Raw genomic sequence first — 19,062 nt, 5'->3', positions numbered from 1 at the left:
ACATGAATTCATCAGTAGAATCACCAATGAAAATAACCTATTCCCATTTTTTTACTTCTATGTACTCTAAGTCTAATCATCAACATCTGGATTGATGTCTTCCTCGTGCGACTGAATACCACTCCAATACCTCTGAGTAGCCTGCCCTCCCCTCCATCCTGTACGCATGTTCCACCCACCGCAACCTCCTATTCCCAATCACAACTACAAGACTTTCTTATCACGTTTCACACCGAACCTCCCAAAAGTTGCCTTTACCATGACAATCATGGGCCATGGCAATAATATTAACGTGGCAGATGCTTCTATTCCAGTTGGTCTCTTCAAGTCATCTTGGCATGTGCAGTAACATACATTACACCCCTGCCCCAAACACCTGTCTCTCAACGTTAAAGTTCACCGCTCTATCCTTCAAAAATGGGATGCGTAGTTTATAAACAAAACACACCTTGCTAACAAAATAAGATCTCAACTTCCATCGAACAGGTCCCGGTATTATATGCACACTGCTACCCAGACCCACAAAGTCTCCACTACTTGTCTCGGTAACCTGCTCTCCCGTATGCATGGACAAACGTTGAACTTCTTTTGCACCGTATGTAGCTAACCGTGCCAAATCGGAGGGACGGGGGAAGGGCAACTAAACACAAAAAAGCAGTTCTAAAGAAATTCGTTTTAAATCTAGCATTTTAAAGTGCATAGGTCCGGTGGCTTCCTAATGTCGGAAGGAAGAGCGTTCCGGATAGCCACAGAAGCGCATTTAGATGCGGTGACCGTCTTTGTTCTATGTCTCGCCAAAAGCCACCGCAAGAATGACCAGAGTTCGCGTCATGGTTTATGCTCTGTGACGAGATCAGCAAGGTATTGTGATTATTCCTGGTTGCATCGAGTATGCCGTCCCTGCTTGCCATGTCGTTCTCTGGCGCAATGTCTTACAGTCACTCCTTTGAGGCAGAGGCTCTTGCTTCAGCCCGACGACGCTGTTCCCGACCTGGGAGTGGAAGACAAGCAACACATTCCTTCAGAGTGGGCAGGTAGGAACTTGGTTGGACGGCGCATTCGTGCGATCCGTGTCACGCGGCGCAAGCTGCGTGGGGCGGCGCGTCACGTGGTGCTGAGCCCGCCCGAAGCGCTCTATGAAATACAAATCGAGGGCGTGGCTATGCACGACAGACAGACAAATAATCCTTGGTGGGCAGTGTGGAACTGTTGTTCCTACCTGTAAAAAAAATTGTTCATACATTGTGCAGTGGGCAGCTGTGTGGCAACATCTATTGCTGTACTGTGGCGTCCATGCGCCCCACGTCAATGCACCCCACCACCTTCACTAACCCAGAAAGGCGAGCGTGGTGAATTCACGTCAAAAACCACCACCGTGACCCAAAAGGCACTGGGGGAGGCAGTCATCCAGCAGTGGATAGACAAATGGGCTACATGCATTCGTGAGAGAACAGTTGCGTGCCGATGCGATGTTGCAGGACTGTGTGGGATGGTCGATGGCATGGGAGGGACTTTTTTATGATGACGATATGAAACCTTTAATAACCACTGAAAGATGACCAATTGTACTTTTAAATGTAATTAAATAAACTAATTCAGAGTATCCCTCCATCAAATGATCCCTTTGGGGCCAATAAAACTAGTACTACTTGGAATTAGTCAACAGCATCTTGTAATTGCAGTCAAAACGGAATACAGTTTTTTAAAATCCTTTATATTAAGTTCACTTGTTTGCTTGCTTGCGCGCTTACGACCGTGCAAATCTTTCGGTCGTTTTTTAACCCACTTCCCGTGATCCAATCGAGCTGACATTTTGCACACAGACTCGTTGTGCGTGACAATTTATTTTCGTGAAAAAATATTTCCAAAATGTTCCACATTACGAAAAAAAAAATTTCATATTTAATTTAAAATACCAATGTGATAAAAATGAAACTCTCACTCAAGAAAAATAGAAATGAATAATAAAATAAAACCGATGCCACGCATATAAAGGATTTATAGTAAAAAACTTTGTTTTTACGGGTTAATTTTTTTAAAGACCCTATTAATTCGAATATGTGACCAATGATAGGCCCTACAGCTCTCCGATGTATTCAGGTTGAACACCGTCTTGTTCGGCAGGACGCCTGATAATTATTTGCACCTCCGATTAGCACGGTTGACCACGTACGGTGCGAAAGAAGTTAAACATACATACACTACAGTAGATGCCCCTCGGTAATTGGCTCCACAAAACCGATCGTTAAGCGATATGGTCATTAAGCGAGTAAAGGAAATACACATTAAAGGCTTAATTCGTTCTGATAGCATCAAAAGTTACCCTTTTTCACCCAAATAGCTTACTTTAAAATATTTAAACAATGGATATTAATTAAAACATAAATATTCTAACAATACATAATCTTAAAAAATTAACCCGTAAAAACTAAGTTTTTCACTATAAATCCTTTATATGTAAGATCACCTCTTGACATGCCCCGTATATTCCCGAGGGCACTAGCGTTGACCCGTTTTACCACTTTCAAGAACCTGGCGGCTTCAATTTAACTGCTCTATAAATAGTCTCCACTGTACAACGTGGGGGCAGGGATTTCATGCCATGTGGTTAGTCAACATTTGCGTCATCATGAAACGGGCGGCTAGAGTCCTCTCGTCCTCTGGCTTGAGATGGCTGCCACCTATGGGTCAGATGATTGTCTGCCACTATTAAGCAATTGGTAATTAAATATTTTAAAAAATTACCCTAAACAGTGTAAAATTTTGGAAACAAATTTTCATGAAAATTAATTGTCACGCACAACGAGTCTGTGTGCAAAATGTCAGCTAGATTGGATCACGGGAAGTGGGTTAAAAAACGACCGAAAGATTTACACGGTCGTAAGCAAGCAAGCAAGCAAGCGAACTTAATATAAAGGATTTAAAAAGACACGTGGTTAATCAATCCAGTAATTCATATTTACTGTACCTACAACAGCCCGTCATTGACAAGAGGAATGGTCGGTCAGTGAACACATTGGGCTCTATGGAGGCCCGTCGTTACGTGATTAGTCATTAAAGAGGAGTTCTACGGTATATTCGGGGATTGAATAGAATCAAATTTCTAAAGATGCACCCCGGCCGTGGAACAAAACGTCAGACAAATGTAGAACCCCACGCTGCAACCCGAAAACACTTTGGTGAGTTACAACACAGCACGCATATGGAGAGACCTACCAGGAATGATTGCCCTTCGGGAGAAATCCGGACCCAACAATTCAGGACCACCAACAGAAAGACGTCACCTATTCACCGTTCATTTTAGGAGGCGACTTTCAAGCTACGTATTATTCCACGAAAATCAATCATGCTGCCACTTGGCAATTTCAATTCGTCATTCGTGATCTGAATTGAGAACACCGAAATTCCTTACCGAGCAGTCGGACCCACGCATGACACGTGCGTTTGCAACCGAGGGCGTCGGTCGTAACTTCACGGGAACGGAGGGTCGCGCAGGGGGAGGCATCAGGTCCGAATCCTTCACCAGCACCAGCTTGGGGTTCAGCCGGTATATATCTTGGAGAGAGAACTGCCCGCACATGGAGACGGACGGATACACGCCCACCGTTACGCACAGGCACATTTCAGCACAATCATCCACCAATGTATGTATCTAGAACTTTTTTCGCACCGTACATAGTAAACTGTTCTAATCGGAGGTGCAGGGGAGGAAAAATTAACCCGTAAAAACAAAGTTTTTCACTATAAATCCTTTATATGCGTGGCGGCTAGAGTCCTCTCGTCCTCTGGCTTGAGATGGCTGCCACCTATAGGTCAGATGATTGCCTGCCACCATTAAGCAATTGGTAATTAAATATAATAAATTTTTTCCTAAAAAGTGTAACATTTTGGAAAAAAAATTTCACGAAAATAAATTGTCATGCACAACGAGTCTGTGTGCAAAATGTCAGCTCGATTGGATCACGGAAGTGGGTTAAAAAACGACTAAAAGATTTGCACGGTCGTAAGCGCGCAAGCAAGCAAGTGAACTTAATATAAAGGATTTAAAAATAAACTAAACACCAAAAGCACACAAGGGGGAAGCCAAGGAAGAAGTTTATAAATATGGAGCGATTTGGAGACGGCGGGGGGAGGGGGGGGGATCCCCATGCAGGAGGACAATGCGAGCCAGGAAGATTGTAGGAATACGGGAACCAAGAAACGGTGAAAGGGTGGGACATAGAAAACAAGGAGATGCTGAAAATCCAGAGATTATTCAACGAGAGATATGGAGAGGATGAGACATGGAGGGGAACTTGACACGGCGGAAAAGGAGCGACAAAATTATAAAAGGACATGAACGAGATGCAGGAGCGCACAGGAGGCTGGGAGCAGAGGAGAGAAATAGACAGCAAACAAACGAAGAAAATAAATCACAAGGATTAAAAATGAAGTCTGAGACAGATAGAAGATGGGGACAGAAGGAGATCCGGGTAGAAGAAGTATAAACAGCAGGACGCAAGACCAGTACAATGTTGGAAGACAAGGCCATGCCGTTGCTCACCTCCTTGCAGCGGCCTTGATCATCCAAATCCATCCACTCCATCTTCACAATATTGTGGATCGCATCTATCCCCATCACGGTGGCCTCATGCACACGGCCTGCAACAGGAGACGGGACACGGCAACGCCGTCGAGTTCCAAATACGCGGTCCTTTCAATCAAAGCAAAGCAGTTTAACACGTAGGCTTTCGCAACCAATATTATCCAGAGGGCTTTTTATGGGCTTAGATGGCGTAAATATAAATGTGTCTTTAAACCTGCCACCACCCAACACAGCCAATTAGTAAGGTTTGCCACATAAACAAAACATGCCTATCCCGTTACTAGTACAGCATACAGGTGTGTTGGAGAGTAAAGCCACAACATTTACAACTAGAGTATGACGTTTCACCAGTAATTACAACAAAATATGATAATTGGTTTTTTACCCTTTTATCTGGCAACAAAACTGACACCTTTTTTTTTTACAAGGAGTCATGTTTGCATTGACCACAATACCTGCGGTCGGAATGCAAACAAAAAACACAACTCTGATGATGTATGCACTGTCCTTGAAATGGATTGGTCCACACGCGAGACAGCTTTTCTTAGAGCCTAGTCTCACATGGTGTTGGACCAGATGACGCCAAAAGGCGCACAACTCAAAGACAATGCACCATCCAGAGTATTCCAACCGCAGGTATTGTGGCCAATGCAAACATGACTCCTTGTAAAAAAGGTGTCAGTTTTGTTGCCAGATAAAAGGGTAAAAAACCAATTATCATATTTTGCTACTTGCAAAGGAGGTTCCAATGGTACAACTTCACCAGATGTGGAGAAATCCTCTTGTTTCGTTCTTAAATAGAGGGATAAATGTGATATCAATGCCAGCTACAGGAAGATGCACAACAAAACATATTGATTGGGTCCTTAAGACAATAGACCAAGGTAGACTCAAAAGTCTCCAATAGATTCCGCAAGAGTGGTCTGTGGGGTGGTATTTAGGTAGCAAGCTGGCAGATCAGTCTCCGATAGGGCCTCTAAACCAATACATTTGACGAACAAACCAGTCTCTGATGAAGTTTAAAGCAAATTATTTGCCGATGCTCTGTTGGCAGTGGTGCACAAGCACCCAACAAAATTCACATTCATCAACAGTCTTAAAAGTAAAAAAACATAATAGGTGATATTTCAGGCAACGAGCCTTCTTCATAGAACACAAACTCAATATGTTAACGTGCTATGAAGATGGTCCATTGCCCAAAATGTCACCTTTCCCATTTTTATATGGTGCTATTGACGAATGTGCAGAGTTTCTAGTTTATAACATTCACAAATCTGGCTCCGATGGAGTCTATAGACCAGCAGCTCTTAACCTTTACTGCAGCCTTGAACCCCATTTGGTTCTCAGTTGTAATAAAATGTATGTTAATAAACACGTAGGCTTTCGCGACCAATATTATTCATAATATAGGGTTTGGGTCAGAAAATGCTGTTGATTCTCTCTTCAGCACACCGGTGGGCTAAAGAAGTGAATTATTTTGTCCTTTGAAAAACGTGACACATTTTTTACCGTTTGGCCGTGTCGGGTGGTGGAGGGTTACGACACATTTATAAATAACGCGATCTGACCCAAAAACCTATATTATTACAGTAATCCCTCGCCACTTCGCGGTTCAAGTTTCGCGGCATCAGTGCATCGCGGATTTTTCGAACTGATTTAAAGGCCTCATTATACCTGTGCAGTAACACCATCATCATCATCATTCATCATCACATTCATCGAACTGCACAGGTCTGTCATCGTCGTCATTGTCATCGTCGTCGTTGTCATTACTGGAGTCAAGTCTCAAGATACTACTGGCATTGGTGAGTGTAGAACACCATAATACGTATCATATGAGAGAGAGAGTGAATGTATAATATTAAGGTTTTATAATTAAATAGATTTAAGTAAAATATATATATAAAGTATAAATATACATATTTTAAACATTCTGGTACCCACACACACACATATACGGAAATTCCTAGGGGGGCAATCCTACTTCACGGATTTTCACCTATCGCGAGGGGTTCCGGTCCCCATTAACCGCGATAAACGAGGGATCACTGTACATATGTTTTATGAAGCAAAGTAGTACTTACATGCCTGTGCTGAATTTGCGTTTCGATTATTTACCTTTAACAAAAATCTGGCCATGTCTCACACCCCCAAAAAGGGCATCTCACACCCCCAGGGATGTGTGGACCCCAGGTTAAGAAACCACAGCACGAGACATTAGACTCCGACGATTGTCCCGCACCTCCAATTAGCACGATTGGCTAATACACGGTGCGAAAGAAGTTCAACATACATACATAGACAGACAGACGGGTCCATGGTGAGAATTGAAATATCACATTGCGAAACTGGCAAAGCGGCAAGAGTTCCCAATGGATTCTTCGTCTTAGGATACCAAAAGCGGGACAAGATTTGGTGGGGAAATAAAAAGTCAATAGATTTCACAGCAGGTTTACTGCTGCTGTGGCAGCAACAACGTCACGAATCGGACAGTAGAGAGATTACCGGTACATTAAAAGGGAGGCCTTCAAAGATGACGTCGCATGAGCAGCCACTCTAAGGACCCCCCAAAACGAACGCAGCCATGGAGACGGCACGAGCGATGCTGCTTCGTGTCACCGCGACCGTGGCTTTGCCCGCCCCAGGTCCCTTAATGCGAAGGTTTGTATTGGGCGAAAACAACATGGACGATTTGATTTTTTTTTATCATTATTGTACATTCGTATCGCCGAGCAAGGGTGACAGAGCCGCTTCATCAGCAGCGCGGAGGGACGGACCCAAGTCCACCGTCGGAGTCATAGGTCAGGGCATACTCGTCGACAAAATGCGATGCAGTCTGTCGCTGACCACGTCCGCAGAGTGAGTTGTTGTGGTCTAAACATAAAACTAAACGATGTATTGTTTTACCAGGTAAGGCTCACCGAGCTCTTTTTCAGAAGCGACCTGGCCACATATGATAGTTAAAAAAGTGGCTGATGTTGAAATGTATAGTGGCCAAATACCCTAAAAAACGCATGTTGATTCTAAATCTGGAAGTAAAAACTAGAGGACCCGAAGAAGAAAAATCGACACGACCACGGGGAGAACATGCAAACTCTAAATACATAGGAGTCGGGGTCAGGATCGAACCCACGACCTCCAGTACACCAGGCGAGGTAGTTAACATCTCATACAACCATCATGCAGTCAATTACTCCAGAACACATTTTACAAAGTGTGGATTGAATGGGTGATATTTAATTTTACTTTCATTATCATTGTGAACTTTAATAAGTAATAATAAACTTTAATAAGTAATAATTGTAACGAGCAACAAATATTCATGGTATATATTTTTTGCAACATAAACGATACGATTCTTGCGACTCTTACACAGTGTGATATGCCGTAGTTTCACCACATTCTGGGCAATGTTGGTTATCACGGTAAATTATTATGGTATATTTTACACCTTTAGGCGAGCATTTTGTGTTGGATGAAGCAAGTATTTTATATGGTATTAAGACAAAGTTGTTATTCCAGACGAGACCAGGGTTTTCTGCGGTCAAATCCTAGCCAGGGTTAACTCCGATCAACAACAACAATGTTGGGAGCCCCACCTGGTAAGCGTTAAGTCACCACTTTACAGGGTTGCTCGGTTGAATTATCAAGTGACATTGCCCCCATCAAGGTAATGTGGCGTTTCCTCCACACCGATGCAAGAAAGTGAGCATCAGCTGCTGCGTCCATGTAAAAGGAGAGAAAGCAGTCCATGCCATAAGTGTGGGATTCCTAACACGGAGCTAGAGAACAGCACTGCACTCGAATGAGCATGGTGATAGTTTTTTTTTTCTCTGTTATCTCACTTTAAACCGGCAATTAGTCCACAGATTTGCCGGCCAAATATGTTGCTACGGCCACATTCAATATTTAAAATCGGCAACAACAATGGCCGTTAAAAAACAACTTACCCCTCCGGTCCTGATCGTGGCTCCGTTTGTCCATCGAACGCAACAATGAGGACAATGTATTTATGAACTTATTTTGCACCGTACGTAACCAAATCCACTGTGTGCAAGAGCGCTGGTGAAGACGGTCTTGGCTTGGTGCATCTGTTCTGTGGTCAATAACGGCAGAGACTGCCTCAAGTTTCCATGGGCAACCCCAGTTATGTAATTCTGCTCCCGAAGGAGATGTAGACTCAGAGGGGCTCGCACGCCAGAAGCCACGAAGTGCTTTGTGTACACCGGTGGGTGCAGTGGTTAGGAGGCACACGTGCGCCGTGAACCCACCAGACCCCAATCGATCCCAGGGAATGGCTAACATTGGTGAAAAGTGACGTCTAAACCAGTAGTACGACACGCTTGCCTCCTACCCACCCGACCTCACCAACATGCCTCGACTAGCAAGGTGACCACCTGCAAGGACTATTCGGCTGCTATACATTTCGACAATGGTAAGTCACTTCGTTGATTTATCATGCGGCCAGTTCGTGTCTGAAAAAATTAACCCGTAAAAACAAAGTTTTTCACTATAAATCCTTTATATGCGTGGCAGCGGTTTTATTTTATTATTTATTTCTGTTTTTCTTGAGTAAGAGTTTCATTTTTATCACATTGGTATTTTTAATTAAATATGAAATTTTCCTTTTTCCTAAAAAGTGGAAATATTTTGAATTCTTTTTCACTAAAATAAATTGTCACGCACAACGAGTCTGTGTGCAAAATGTCAGCTCGATTGGATCACGGGAAGTGGGTTAAAAAACGACCGAAATATTTGCACGGTCATAAGCGCGCGCAAGCAAGCTAGTAAACTTAATATAAAGGATTTAAAAATAGCTCTATGGCTCAGTGGGCCTTACCTGGTAAAAAAAAATTAGATATGGTCAAACAACACCTACAACTGACACTGGATGGGAATGTCTTCATCCAGCAGTGAATTGACTAAGGGCAGTAAGTTAGTATTGCTTTATTCATTTTAATGACGCCCATGGACAATAATGTACACAAAGGCAGAACTCCAGGACACACATTTTCCCCGTTATCTCCAAAACTAATTTCCAATTGTGTCGCCATCAATATCGTGTCATGATTAAAACAAACTATATGATAGGTGATGTTTCAGGCAATGGTCCTTCTTCATAGTACACGTATGCAGCCCCATGTTGTCAGCACAAGAGAAGTAGGTAGCTTCCTTCGTACGAGGCAACGAGACTCACTCTCTCATCACGGGTCAAAATTCCACATTCCTATGGCACATTAAACTCAACTATCATGCTACCGTTATGTGATGATTTAGCACACTCGACCACGGTGCGTATACCATCGCTCTATCAGCGCAACAGTAAATAAGTAATATAAAAAAACACTTTAATGAAATGTACTCGTAATGGAAGAACTCCATGACTCCAGGAAGTGGCCCCGAAGCTTGCCACAACGTAAGAGGCCGTGGTCAGTTACAGCCAACGTCAGTTGACTGGACAATTAGACCCAAGCTGAAACATAACATCTAAAAAAGAATGTTTTAAAATACATGGTTTTTTATGATAGAATATGGTATTGTCATCAGTATGACATAAGTATACGAAGTTTGCAGTAGATACCATATTGGGAAGTGGGTTAAAATTGAGTTACAAGATTTGAGGATAAGACAACAACAACAGAGGGAGTTAAATAAAAAAAAGTGTAATGTGTAAAAAAACACAATGGCCAGGCTTCTTAAGCTCCCCCTCCAACCAACCCCACCTGTCCACCAAGCGATAACAAATGGGTACACGCCACAGAAAGGTAATCGCTCAAGTTACTGCTAATATAAGCTTCCTCGGTTCAAGGAAAACAACATTAACTAGCATATCTCGTAAAATTCTGATACATACCCGTCAAACCCTCATCAGTGCCTACATTATTACAGACCAATTTAGACCTTATTGGTCACCCCGTGCCCTTATAAATCTCAACGTTCATCCTACAAAGTCCCATCATAAGGGAGAAAATCACAAACAAAGAAACAAAAAAATGCTTTTGCCCATATTGAAACGGCTGTACGCCGTATGGACCTGAAAACTCAATTTCCCCTGTACAAGAATAACAGAGGTAACCCGTATGGGGTGACAGCTATGATACCCATCCAAACGCATTCCTGCGGAGGGAGCTGGTAGGAACGTTGGTTTGCTCGGTCAATGGCCAGGGTCAACGGCGGCGTGGTGTATTCCGAAAATATGGCCGACTGTGAGGGCGGGCACAAGCCGGCGTGAGTAGGTTAAACGTTGAGTTTTATAAGGGCACCACGGGGTGACCAGCCCCTCCCCACCCTCCCCACCCAGCCCCTCCCCACCCAGCCCCTCCCCACCCAGCCCCTCCCCACCCTCCCCACCCAGCCTCTCCCCACGCTCCCCACCCAGCCCCTCCCCACGCTCCCCACCCAGCCCCTCCCCACCCAGCTCCTCCCCACCCAGCCCCTCCCCACCCTCCCCACCCAGCCCCTCCCATCCCCACCCAGCCCCTCCCCACCCTCCCCTCTCCACCCAGCCCCACCCCTCCAATTTTTGTATGCACGACGGACGGACACAATAATCCCCTGTGGGCTTGTGTAACCAGGTGGTTCCTACCAGTATAACAGGACCCTCCTGTCAACCCAGTTCAGACCCCCTAAGGTCGGTCATGGAATTGTTGCCTCTTCCCACACTAAATGGTTGCTTGATTCAATGCACAATTATTTGTGCCATCCGATCCAGGATCTTTGTCTTGGGTTCGCGCAGAGAACAGGTTCCAGTACATGTTCTTGGTTTTTTCGGTAAAGTCACTTCGATAGAAAATAAAAAAAATAATAGAATTTAATTAAAAATAAATTGAAAATAATACAAGCAAAAAACCTAAATAAGAAGAATAAAAGCTTTTTTTATTTGCAATAAAATTTTATTTAACTATTTTTATTGTGGCTTTTTGCTTTTATTTTCAATGTATTTTTCTTTACCGAAAGAACCAAGAATATGAATTCCTGCAGTCACGAAAGCTTTCAGTCAAAATTTAGGTTCCAGCAATTGTGCCGTGTGGTGAACGACACCGCATCTCTATAAAAGTTAAAGAGCCCAATTACGGTGTTTGTGATATGAAGAGCGCTCATTTAATAATTGTTACCACGTTAGCTCTGTAGGATGTGTTTAAAAAATAATTTTACAGACGCGTATAAATCCACCGTTAGCAGGGCAAGGGTCTCCCCCACGGCGGTACAGGTCGTGAAGGGGGCAATGACGATACGTCACCACGCTGGTGACAGTGAGGAGCATAGACGTGAGAGAATAGTACAGCACAACATTGTTTTTTTAAATCCTTTATATTAAGTACGCTTGCTTGCTTAGGACCGTGCAAATCTTTCGGTCGTTTTTTAACCCACTTCCCGTGATCCAATCGAGCTGACATTTTGCACACAGACTCGTTGTGCGTGACAATTAATGTTCGTGAAATTTTTTTTCCAAAATTTTACACTTTTTAGGACAAAAATATTATATTTAATTACCAATTGCTTAATGGTGCAATGCAATCATCTGACCCATAGGTGGCAGCCATCTCAAGCCAGAGGACGAGAGGACTCTAGCCGCCACGCATATAAATTATAAAGGATTTATAGTGAAAAACTTTGTTTTTACGGGTTATACTTTTTTACTCACTAATTAATTCTTCTGGGGGTACCAAATCATAAAAATGACCGAGGCAATTAAATATTGTATTTATGGGACAATATTTTTTCCCAGGGGTATTACTTAACTCCGTGACTGGGGTAGCAATCAATCCGAAATCAGTGCCACACTCCTCGACGTTGAAACGTCAAACATTAGCATAAAAAAAATCATTGAAGTTGATTGGTCCACACCCGAGACAGCTTTCTTTAGAGCCTAGTCTCCATTATTATAGAGCCTAGTCTCCATCATTATCCTCATCAGAGTTGTTTCTTTTTGTTTGCATTTTGACTTCTTGTGTTGAGGTTATTGCAAACATGATGCCTTGTATAAAGGTGTCAGTTTTGTACCAGTTTAAAAGGGTAAAAACCTACTACTATTTTAACAGTGCATCGTGCACAGCTCGTCGAGATGATTCGATTGCCGCATCGCTGACCATCAACACAGACTAAAAATGAATTTTTATACAACTTTGGTTCTTTCGGTAAAGTCACGTAGTTAGAAATAAACTTAAAACAATTCACGACGTTTCGATCGCAACACAAGCGGTCGTCATCAGTCACGAAAGTTTCAAACCAAGAATGAATTGACTTTAAACTTTCGTGAATGCAGGGATTAATATTTTCGATTGTTTCGGTAAAGTCACGTAGATAAATAAACATTTTTTATTCAATTTTAAAATTGAAAATAATAAAAGCAAAAAACCCACGACGTTTCGATCGCAACACAAGCGGTCTTCATCAGGCGGAGAGAAGAGGGGGGGGGGGGGCAAGCCTCAAAATGCAACTGCTTCTAAGGTTTTTAGCTTTTATCATTTTCAATTTATTTGTAATTTTTTATTAATCTTTATTTTCTAACTACGTGACTTTCCCGAAAGGACAAAGAATAACACCATTGGAACCTCCTTTGCCAGTAGCAAAATATGATAAAAAAAATTTTACCTTTTAATCTGGCAACAAAACTGACACCTTTTTTACAAGGAGTCATGTTTGCATTGCCCACAATACCTGCGGTCGGAATGCAAACAAAAAATGTAACCAAAAATAAGACAAAAAATGACTGCATCACGGACATGGTACCGCCACAATGTCCAATTTACAAATTTTCTATGAGAAAACTTGTGCATTTGTGGCTTTCGTTCACATAAAGCGCTGGTCACAAAAGCAAAGTTTGTGTGGCATAGCCATTTTCTATACTTTTTTAGGCATAATAAATTAAAGAAACACTTAGTACCCAGGAACGAAAATTGTGTTACTCTTAGGTTCTTTCGATAAAGTCACGTAGGTATAAAATAAAGTAAATTAAACCACGACGTTTCGGCCGCAACACAAACGTCCTTCATCAGGTGGGACAACCACAGCATCTTGCTGTGACTTTACCGAAAGAACCAAAGAATATTGATCCTTGCGGCCACGAAAACTTCAAATCTAGAACAACCACAGGATCTTGCTATGACTTTACCGAATGAACCATAGAGTATTGGATCCTTGCAGCCACGAAAACCTCAAATCTAGAATACAATAACCTATTCCCATTCTTTTACTTCCAAGTACTAAGTCGAATCATCAACATCTGGATTGAGGTCTTCCTCGTGCGACTGAATACCACTCCAATGCCTCTCAGTGCCATGTCAAAGTACCATCTGGAGATGTTCACTTTGACACGGAACAATACGATGTGTCCATGTGTGTCTCTGTATGGGGAACGGCAGTGAAGTTGTTAGCGCTATGAACCCGGCTTACAGAGTTCGACTCCAGCCCACGGCCAACAGCACCGGGTCCTTGGCCTCCCCCCTAGGTCGACTCGGCCTCAAATGAGTACCTGCTGCGGTGGTGTAGCAAACACCGCCACTGGGAGAGACAAAGGCGGCCGGGTGTGGTGGTGCTGGTCACCCACGCCCTCCTCGTGGTGCCACAGTGCCGGCCTTCATAGCTGCTGCTCGCTAACAGCACTTGCCCCTGCAGTCTGTTACAGGCTACACGGGGGATCTTTGTCTTTGCATGTCTCCCAACACGTTTTTTGGTTTTTCTGGAGGCGGCGCCGCTCTTTTGAAAAACCCCACTCGCAAACAACAACAATCTCCACCAACAATCCACCCACCCACCCCACCCTCTCACCGTCGCTCCTATTGATCATGAGCACCATGCCGACCTCGACTCCTTTCGTGGCCATTGCTGGGCTTCACTCTCGAACGAAAATTAAAAGAAAATCGACCAAAAAAAAGAAGGGGGCACCTAAAAATAAAACACAACAACGACGACGAAGAAGTTGGTTGAAGGGGGCGTTTGTCCGACCTCTACCAACTCCACACAAACCCACAGACAACAACCACCACCGCCGCCACCGCTGCTCAGCGTCTCTCTCTGCCGGTTCCTTTTTTAAACTTAGCGGCCTTATGGGAGGATCACTTGTGGCACCTCCCAACAAACTACTCCCCCCCCTCGTACGTCATCACGCACGCGTGCCGCGCGCGCATTGCGTCATCACGCACGCGGGCCGCGCGTGCCTGCGTCATCACGCACGCACGCGAGCCGCGCGCGTTGCGTCATCACGCACGCACGCGAATCGCGCGCGTTGCGTCATTACGCACGCACGCGGGCGCGCGCGCCTGCGTCATCACGCACGCACGCGGACGTGATGTTATGTTGTTAGTAGTACGATTATTATGGAATCAACTTTGGTCTGTTCGTTTATTCTTTAATCGTGTGTATCGTTTAATGGGATTTCATATTAAACTTTCGTCTGTTCGTGCAATGTTAAACGGTGGCTCAATATTGATTCGCGCGCATCCCCCCCCACCACCTCGTCGTGACGTCATCGCGCACGGCGGCTGCGTGATGACGTTCCGGGAACAACGGTCGCGCGCATCCCCCCCCACCCCTTCGTGACGTCATCGCGCACGGCGGCTGCGTGATGACGTTGCGGGAACAACGGTCGCGCGCATCCCCCCCACCCCTTCGTGACGTCATCGCGCACGGCGGCTGCGTGATTACGTTGCGGGAACAACGGTCGCGCGCCTCCCCCCCCCACCCCTTCGTGACGTCGTCACGCACAGCGGCTGCGTGATGACGTTGCGGGAACAACGGTCGCGCGCGCCCCACCCCCCCCACGTCGTGTGACGTCATCGCGCACGGCGGTGGCGTCATCGCGGCGCTTTGAAAGGGCTCGCGGGTGACGGTAATGTAATGTGACGTCACGCGAAAAGGTGAAAGCGTCGGATGACGTCATCGCGCGGCATTCCAGTAAGCGGGACCCAGATATGGAGATGTTTACGTGGAAAACCTTACACAATTGGCTGTGTCGGGTGGTGGCGGGTTTAACGACACATTTAAATATCTACACGATCTAACCCCCTCCCCCCCCCCCAAAAACCATTGTATTATGGATATAGATGCTGCCAACAAAACACATTCTTGCGGAGGGAGCTGGTAGGAACGTCGGGTTGCTCGGTCAATGGCCAGGGTCAACGGCGGCGTGGTGTATTCCGCAAATATGCCCGACTGTGAGGGCGGGCACAAGCCGGCGTGAGTAGGTTAAACGTTGAGTTTTATAAGGGCACCACGGGGTGACCAGCCCCTCCCCACCCAGCCCCACCCCTCCCACCCCCCACCCAGCCCCATCCAGCCCCTTCCCACCCATCCCACCCTCCCCACCCTCTCCTCTCCACCCAGCCCCACCCCTCCTACCCCCCACCCAGCCCCTCCCCTCTCCACCCAGCCCCCCCCTCCCATTTTTGGATACACGACGAACGGACGGACACAATAATCCCCTGTGGGCTGGTGTAACCAGGTGGTTCCTACCAGTATAATGTAGTGTATTGTGTAGTATATAGTGTAGTGTATAGTACTGGACAGTAGAACCGATCTTAACGACCAGCCCCTGTTAACAATTCTTCCCCTTAACGACAAAGATTCCATAGAGGCCAATGTGTAGTGTATAGTAATGTAGTGTATTGTGTAGTATATAGTAGTCGTGTATAGTACTGGACACTATAACCCCTCTTAACGACCACTCCCTGTTAACGACGAGCCTCCATAGTGCAAAATGTGTAGTGTATAGTGTAGTTTAGTGTAGTATATAGTAGTGTAGTATATATTAGTGTATATAGTAATGTATAGTGCAGTGTATAGTGTAGTATATAGTAGTGTATAGTGTAGTGTATAGTAATGCATATTGCAGTGTATAGTGGTGTATATTAGTGTAGTGTATAGTAATGCATACTGCAGTGTATAGTGTAGTGTATATTAGTGTAGTGTATAGTACTGTACAATATAACCCCTGTTAACGACTAATCGCTTACCGACTATTCCCCTGTTGTAGGTACAGTAAATATGAATTCATCAATTAACCATGTTTTAAAAAAATATCTGTTTATAATGTATCTTTATCTATTAATATATATTGTTTAAATATTATAAATTACGTTTGTTTGGATGAAAAAGGGGAACTTTCGATGCCAAGAATTAAGCCTTTAACCGTTTAACGTGTATTTCCTATATTCGCTGAACGACCAAATCTCTTAGAGACTGGTTTCGTGGAACCATTTACCGTCGTTAGCATTTATGAAACTGCATAAACAAAAGTACACACACACACACCACGCATACGTAAACAAGTATTTAATGAGGGAACGGAAGAAATTCTAAATTAAATAAACACAGATCTCCACGAGGCTACAACGTGGTGTATATCGTAAACCTCCTGAATTGTTTATGTTTTGACATCCGAACATACCAAGTAAATCAATATTCTGATTCTGAAAGTTTTGTAAAAATGGCAATCAACTAGGGGTTCTGGATAAAAATGCAATAAAAAAATTTGGCAAATTCCTGCGAAAAATGTAAAATATATAAAGCAAAACGATGAATCCTGAATTCTACATCCGTAATGCCCTGAAATATGATTATCCTTTCAATTCTATAATGTTCCAGTAGAATTTCCCTTATCCATCACCCTCTTGTATATATGTTCAACTTCTTTCGCACCGTACGTAGCCAACTGCTAATCGGAGGTTCAGGGAAAGGACAACAAACCAAACACAAACGGCAGCTCTAAAGAAATTAGTTTTCAATCTCGATGCTTTAAAAGTGCATAGCACCCAGTGGCTTCCTAATACCGGAAGAGCTTTCCAGACGGCCGCAGAAGCGCATCTGAAAGCGCGCGATGCAACGACCATCTTTGTTTGATGGTTCGCTAAAAGATATTATCTAGCCATGTAATAATTCCACCCTCTCAAACGCAACCCCAGCTATTAGATAAATTATCCCAAATCGGGGGTTTAAATCATTTCCAGAATTATGGAATTTCTTTGCCTCGTTTTTAACATCTAGATGTTTTTCTCACTCGTTTGCCGTTTTTCTTGCCGTTTTTCTCGCCGTTATAGCCTAAACGTGATGTAAGTGTACCTTTCGCGTAACACTTGCATGAATCGCAAATGATTGACTCTCACACGCAAGGTTCAACTTATGTATGAAGAGTGTAACAATAGATGCCTGATTGCCTGCCTACGACAATATATCCGCTTCCACGGGCCATTATCTAACATGAACAGTGGCACCCGTTCGACAAATCAATTTGGGGAAACAAGACAAAAATATAAAAATTTTACAAGAGGCGTTAGTTCTCCGATACGTTTTCTGGTTGTATCACTAACGTTCGGCATGACGGTCTGCCGTTGTGCTCCACGCGCCGAGAGTTTCTTTCGCAAATATCAAACGACACGCGCTGGAGGGACGACCCCCGAAAACGCAACGAGAGAGCCCCGCCGTGCAACCGCTTAAAAACCTACGCGGTAGCAAAAGAGGAGTTCTGAATCTCCCATCCGCCATCGCAGTGGAGCGGGCTCTTCGCTTCCTTAGAGCGCTGCGCACCCCCCTCCCCGGCGTGCTTCAGCAGGTGCACCTTGAGGTTGCAGAGTCGCGTGAATCCTTGGGCACACACGTCGCAGCCGAACGGCTTCTCGCCTTTGTGGCTGCGCTGGTGCCTCTTCATGTTGCTGCGCTTGGAGAAGGCGCGGCCGCACGCCTCGCACCGGTAGGGTCGTTCGCCCGTGTGCGTACGGGTGTGCCGCCGGTAGTTGGAGTACTCCGCGAACGCGCGGCTGCACACGTCGCAACGGAAGGGGCGCTCACGCACCGCCGTTGCCGCCGTCGCTGTTGCCGAGGGCGCGACGCCTGCCGCTGCCGCCGCGGTGACCGCCACCGACGGCCACGCCGCCGCCGCCGGGCTGTCGCGACGGTGGCCACTGTCGGCGGGGAGCCCTCGTCCTGGCGAGCAATCCGGTGAGCATTTCACCGGGAGGGTCGACTCGTGCCAGTCTTGTGGCTCAGCGCAGCATCGAACGGCGGCTTTCGTGTCGTCAATTACCGCGGCGGTGGCGGGGATGGTGGCGGCGGCGGTGGCGGTAGAATCCTCGGAGAGTTCTTCGATCTTAATGGCGACTTTGGGCTGCACCGCGCCGTCTTCGATGAAGAATTCGGAGTGGCCTCCCAGAGGTTCTGCACGAGAGAGGACGCTCCCTTAAGGTTTATAGGTAGCGTACGTTAGTCATAGCAGATACTACATTGCACGTCGGCTCGTCAATGTTGCCGATGCCTGTGTCTGGACACACAGCCAGGGCTACCGAGGCCCCTGGGTTTATGTCCTGGTATTCAACCAGCACCGTGTAAGTCTTGTGGCCGACTGCTTCTCCCTGTTTAAGGAGGCTATGTCCATGTCAGGCACCGAGCCTGCACCTTCTGAGTACCTAGGTTCGAGCCCTGAGGCTGGAGTCACTCGTGCGGTTGATATCTATGGCAGGGATGAACAACACAGGGAGAGGCTT

At 45.2% G+C, this 19,062-nt stretch overlaps 2 protein-coding genes across 2 annotated transcripts in view; both read right to left on the bottom strand.

Moving 5' to 3' along the window:
• Positions 1-14,607, bottom strand: part of LOC144717272 (kinesin-like protein KIF2A) — a 51,225-nt gene extending 36,618 nt beyond the window's left edge. The window contains exons 1-4 of the mRNA XM_078592688.1: positions 14,357-14,607; positions 4,544-4,641; positions 3,413-3,568; positions 937-991 (exon numbers count right to left, since the gene is read on the bottom strand). Of these exons, the coding sequence (XP_078448814.1) occupies positions 937-991; positions 3,413-3,568; positions 4,544-4,641; positions 14,357-14,411 (364 nt within the window). The 5' untranslated portion in view covers positions 14,412-14,607. The remainder of the gene's footprint in view (positions 1-936; positions 992-3,412; positions 3,569-4,543; positions 4,642-14,356) is intronic.
• A 2,234-nt stretch (positions 14,608-16,841) lies between these two features.
• Positions 16,842-19,062, bottom strand: part of LOC144734587 (uncharacterized) — a 42,308-nt gene continuing 40,087 nt past the window's right edge. The window contains exon 15 of the mRNA XM_078616841.1: positions 16,842-18,736. Within this exon, the coding sequence (XP_078472967.1) occupies positions 18,024-18,736 (713 nt within the window). The 3' untranslated portion in view covers positions 16,842-18,023. The remainder of the gene's footprint in view (positions 18,737-19,062) is intronic.

Source organism: Lampetra planeri, chromosome 3, assembly GCF_965212315.1.
Source record: "Lampetra planeri chromosome 3, kcLamPlan1.2.h2, whole genome shotgun sequence".
NCBI lineage: Eukaryota > Metazoa > Chordata > Hyperoartia > Petromyzontiformes > Petromyzontidae > Lampetra > Lampetra planeri.
This window is presented reverse-complemented; position numbering and strand designations above follow the sequence as displayed.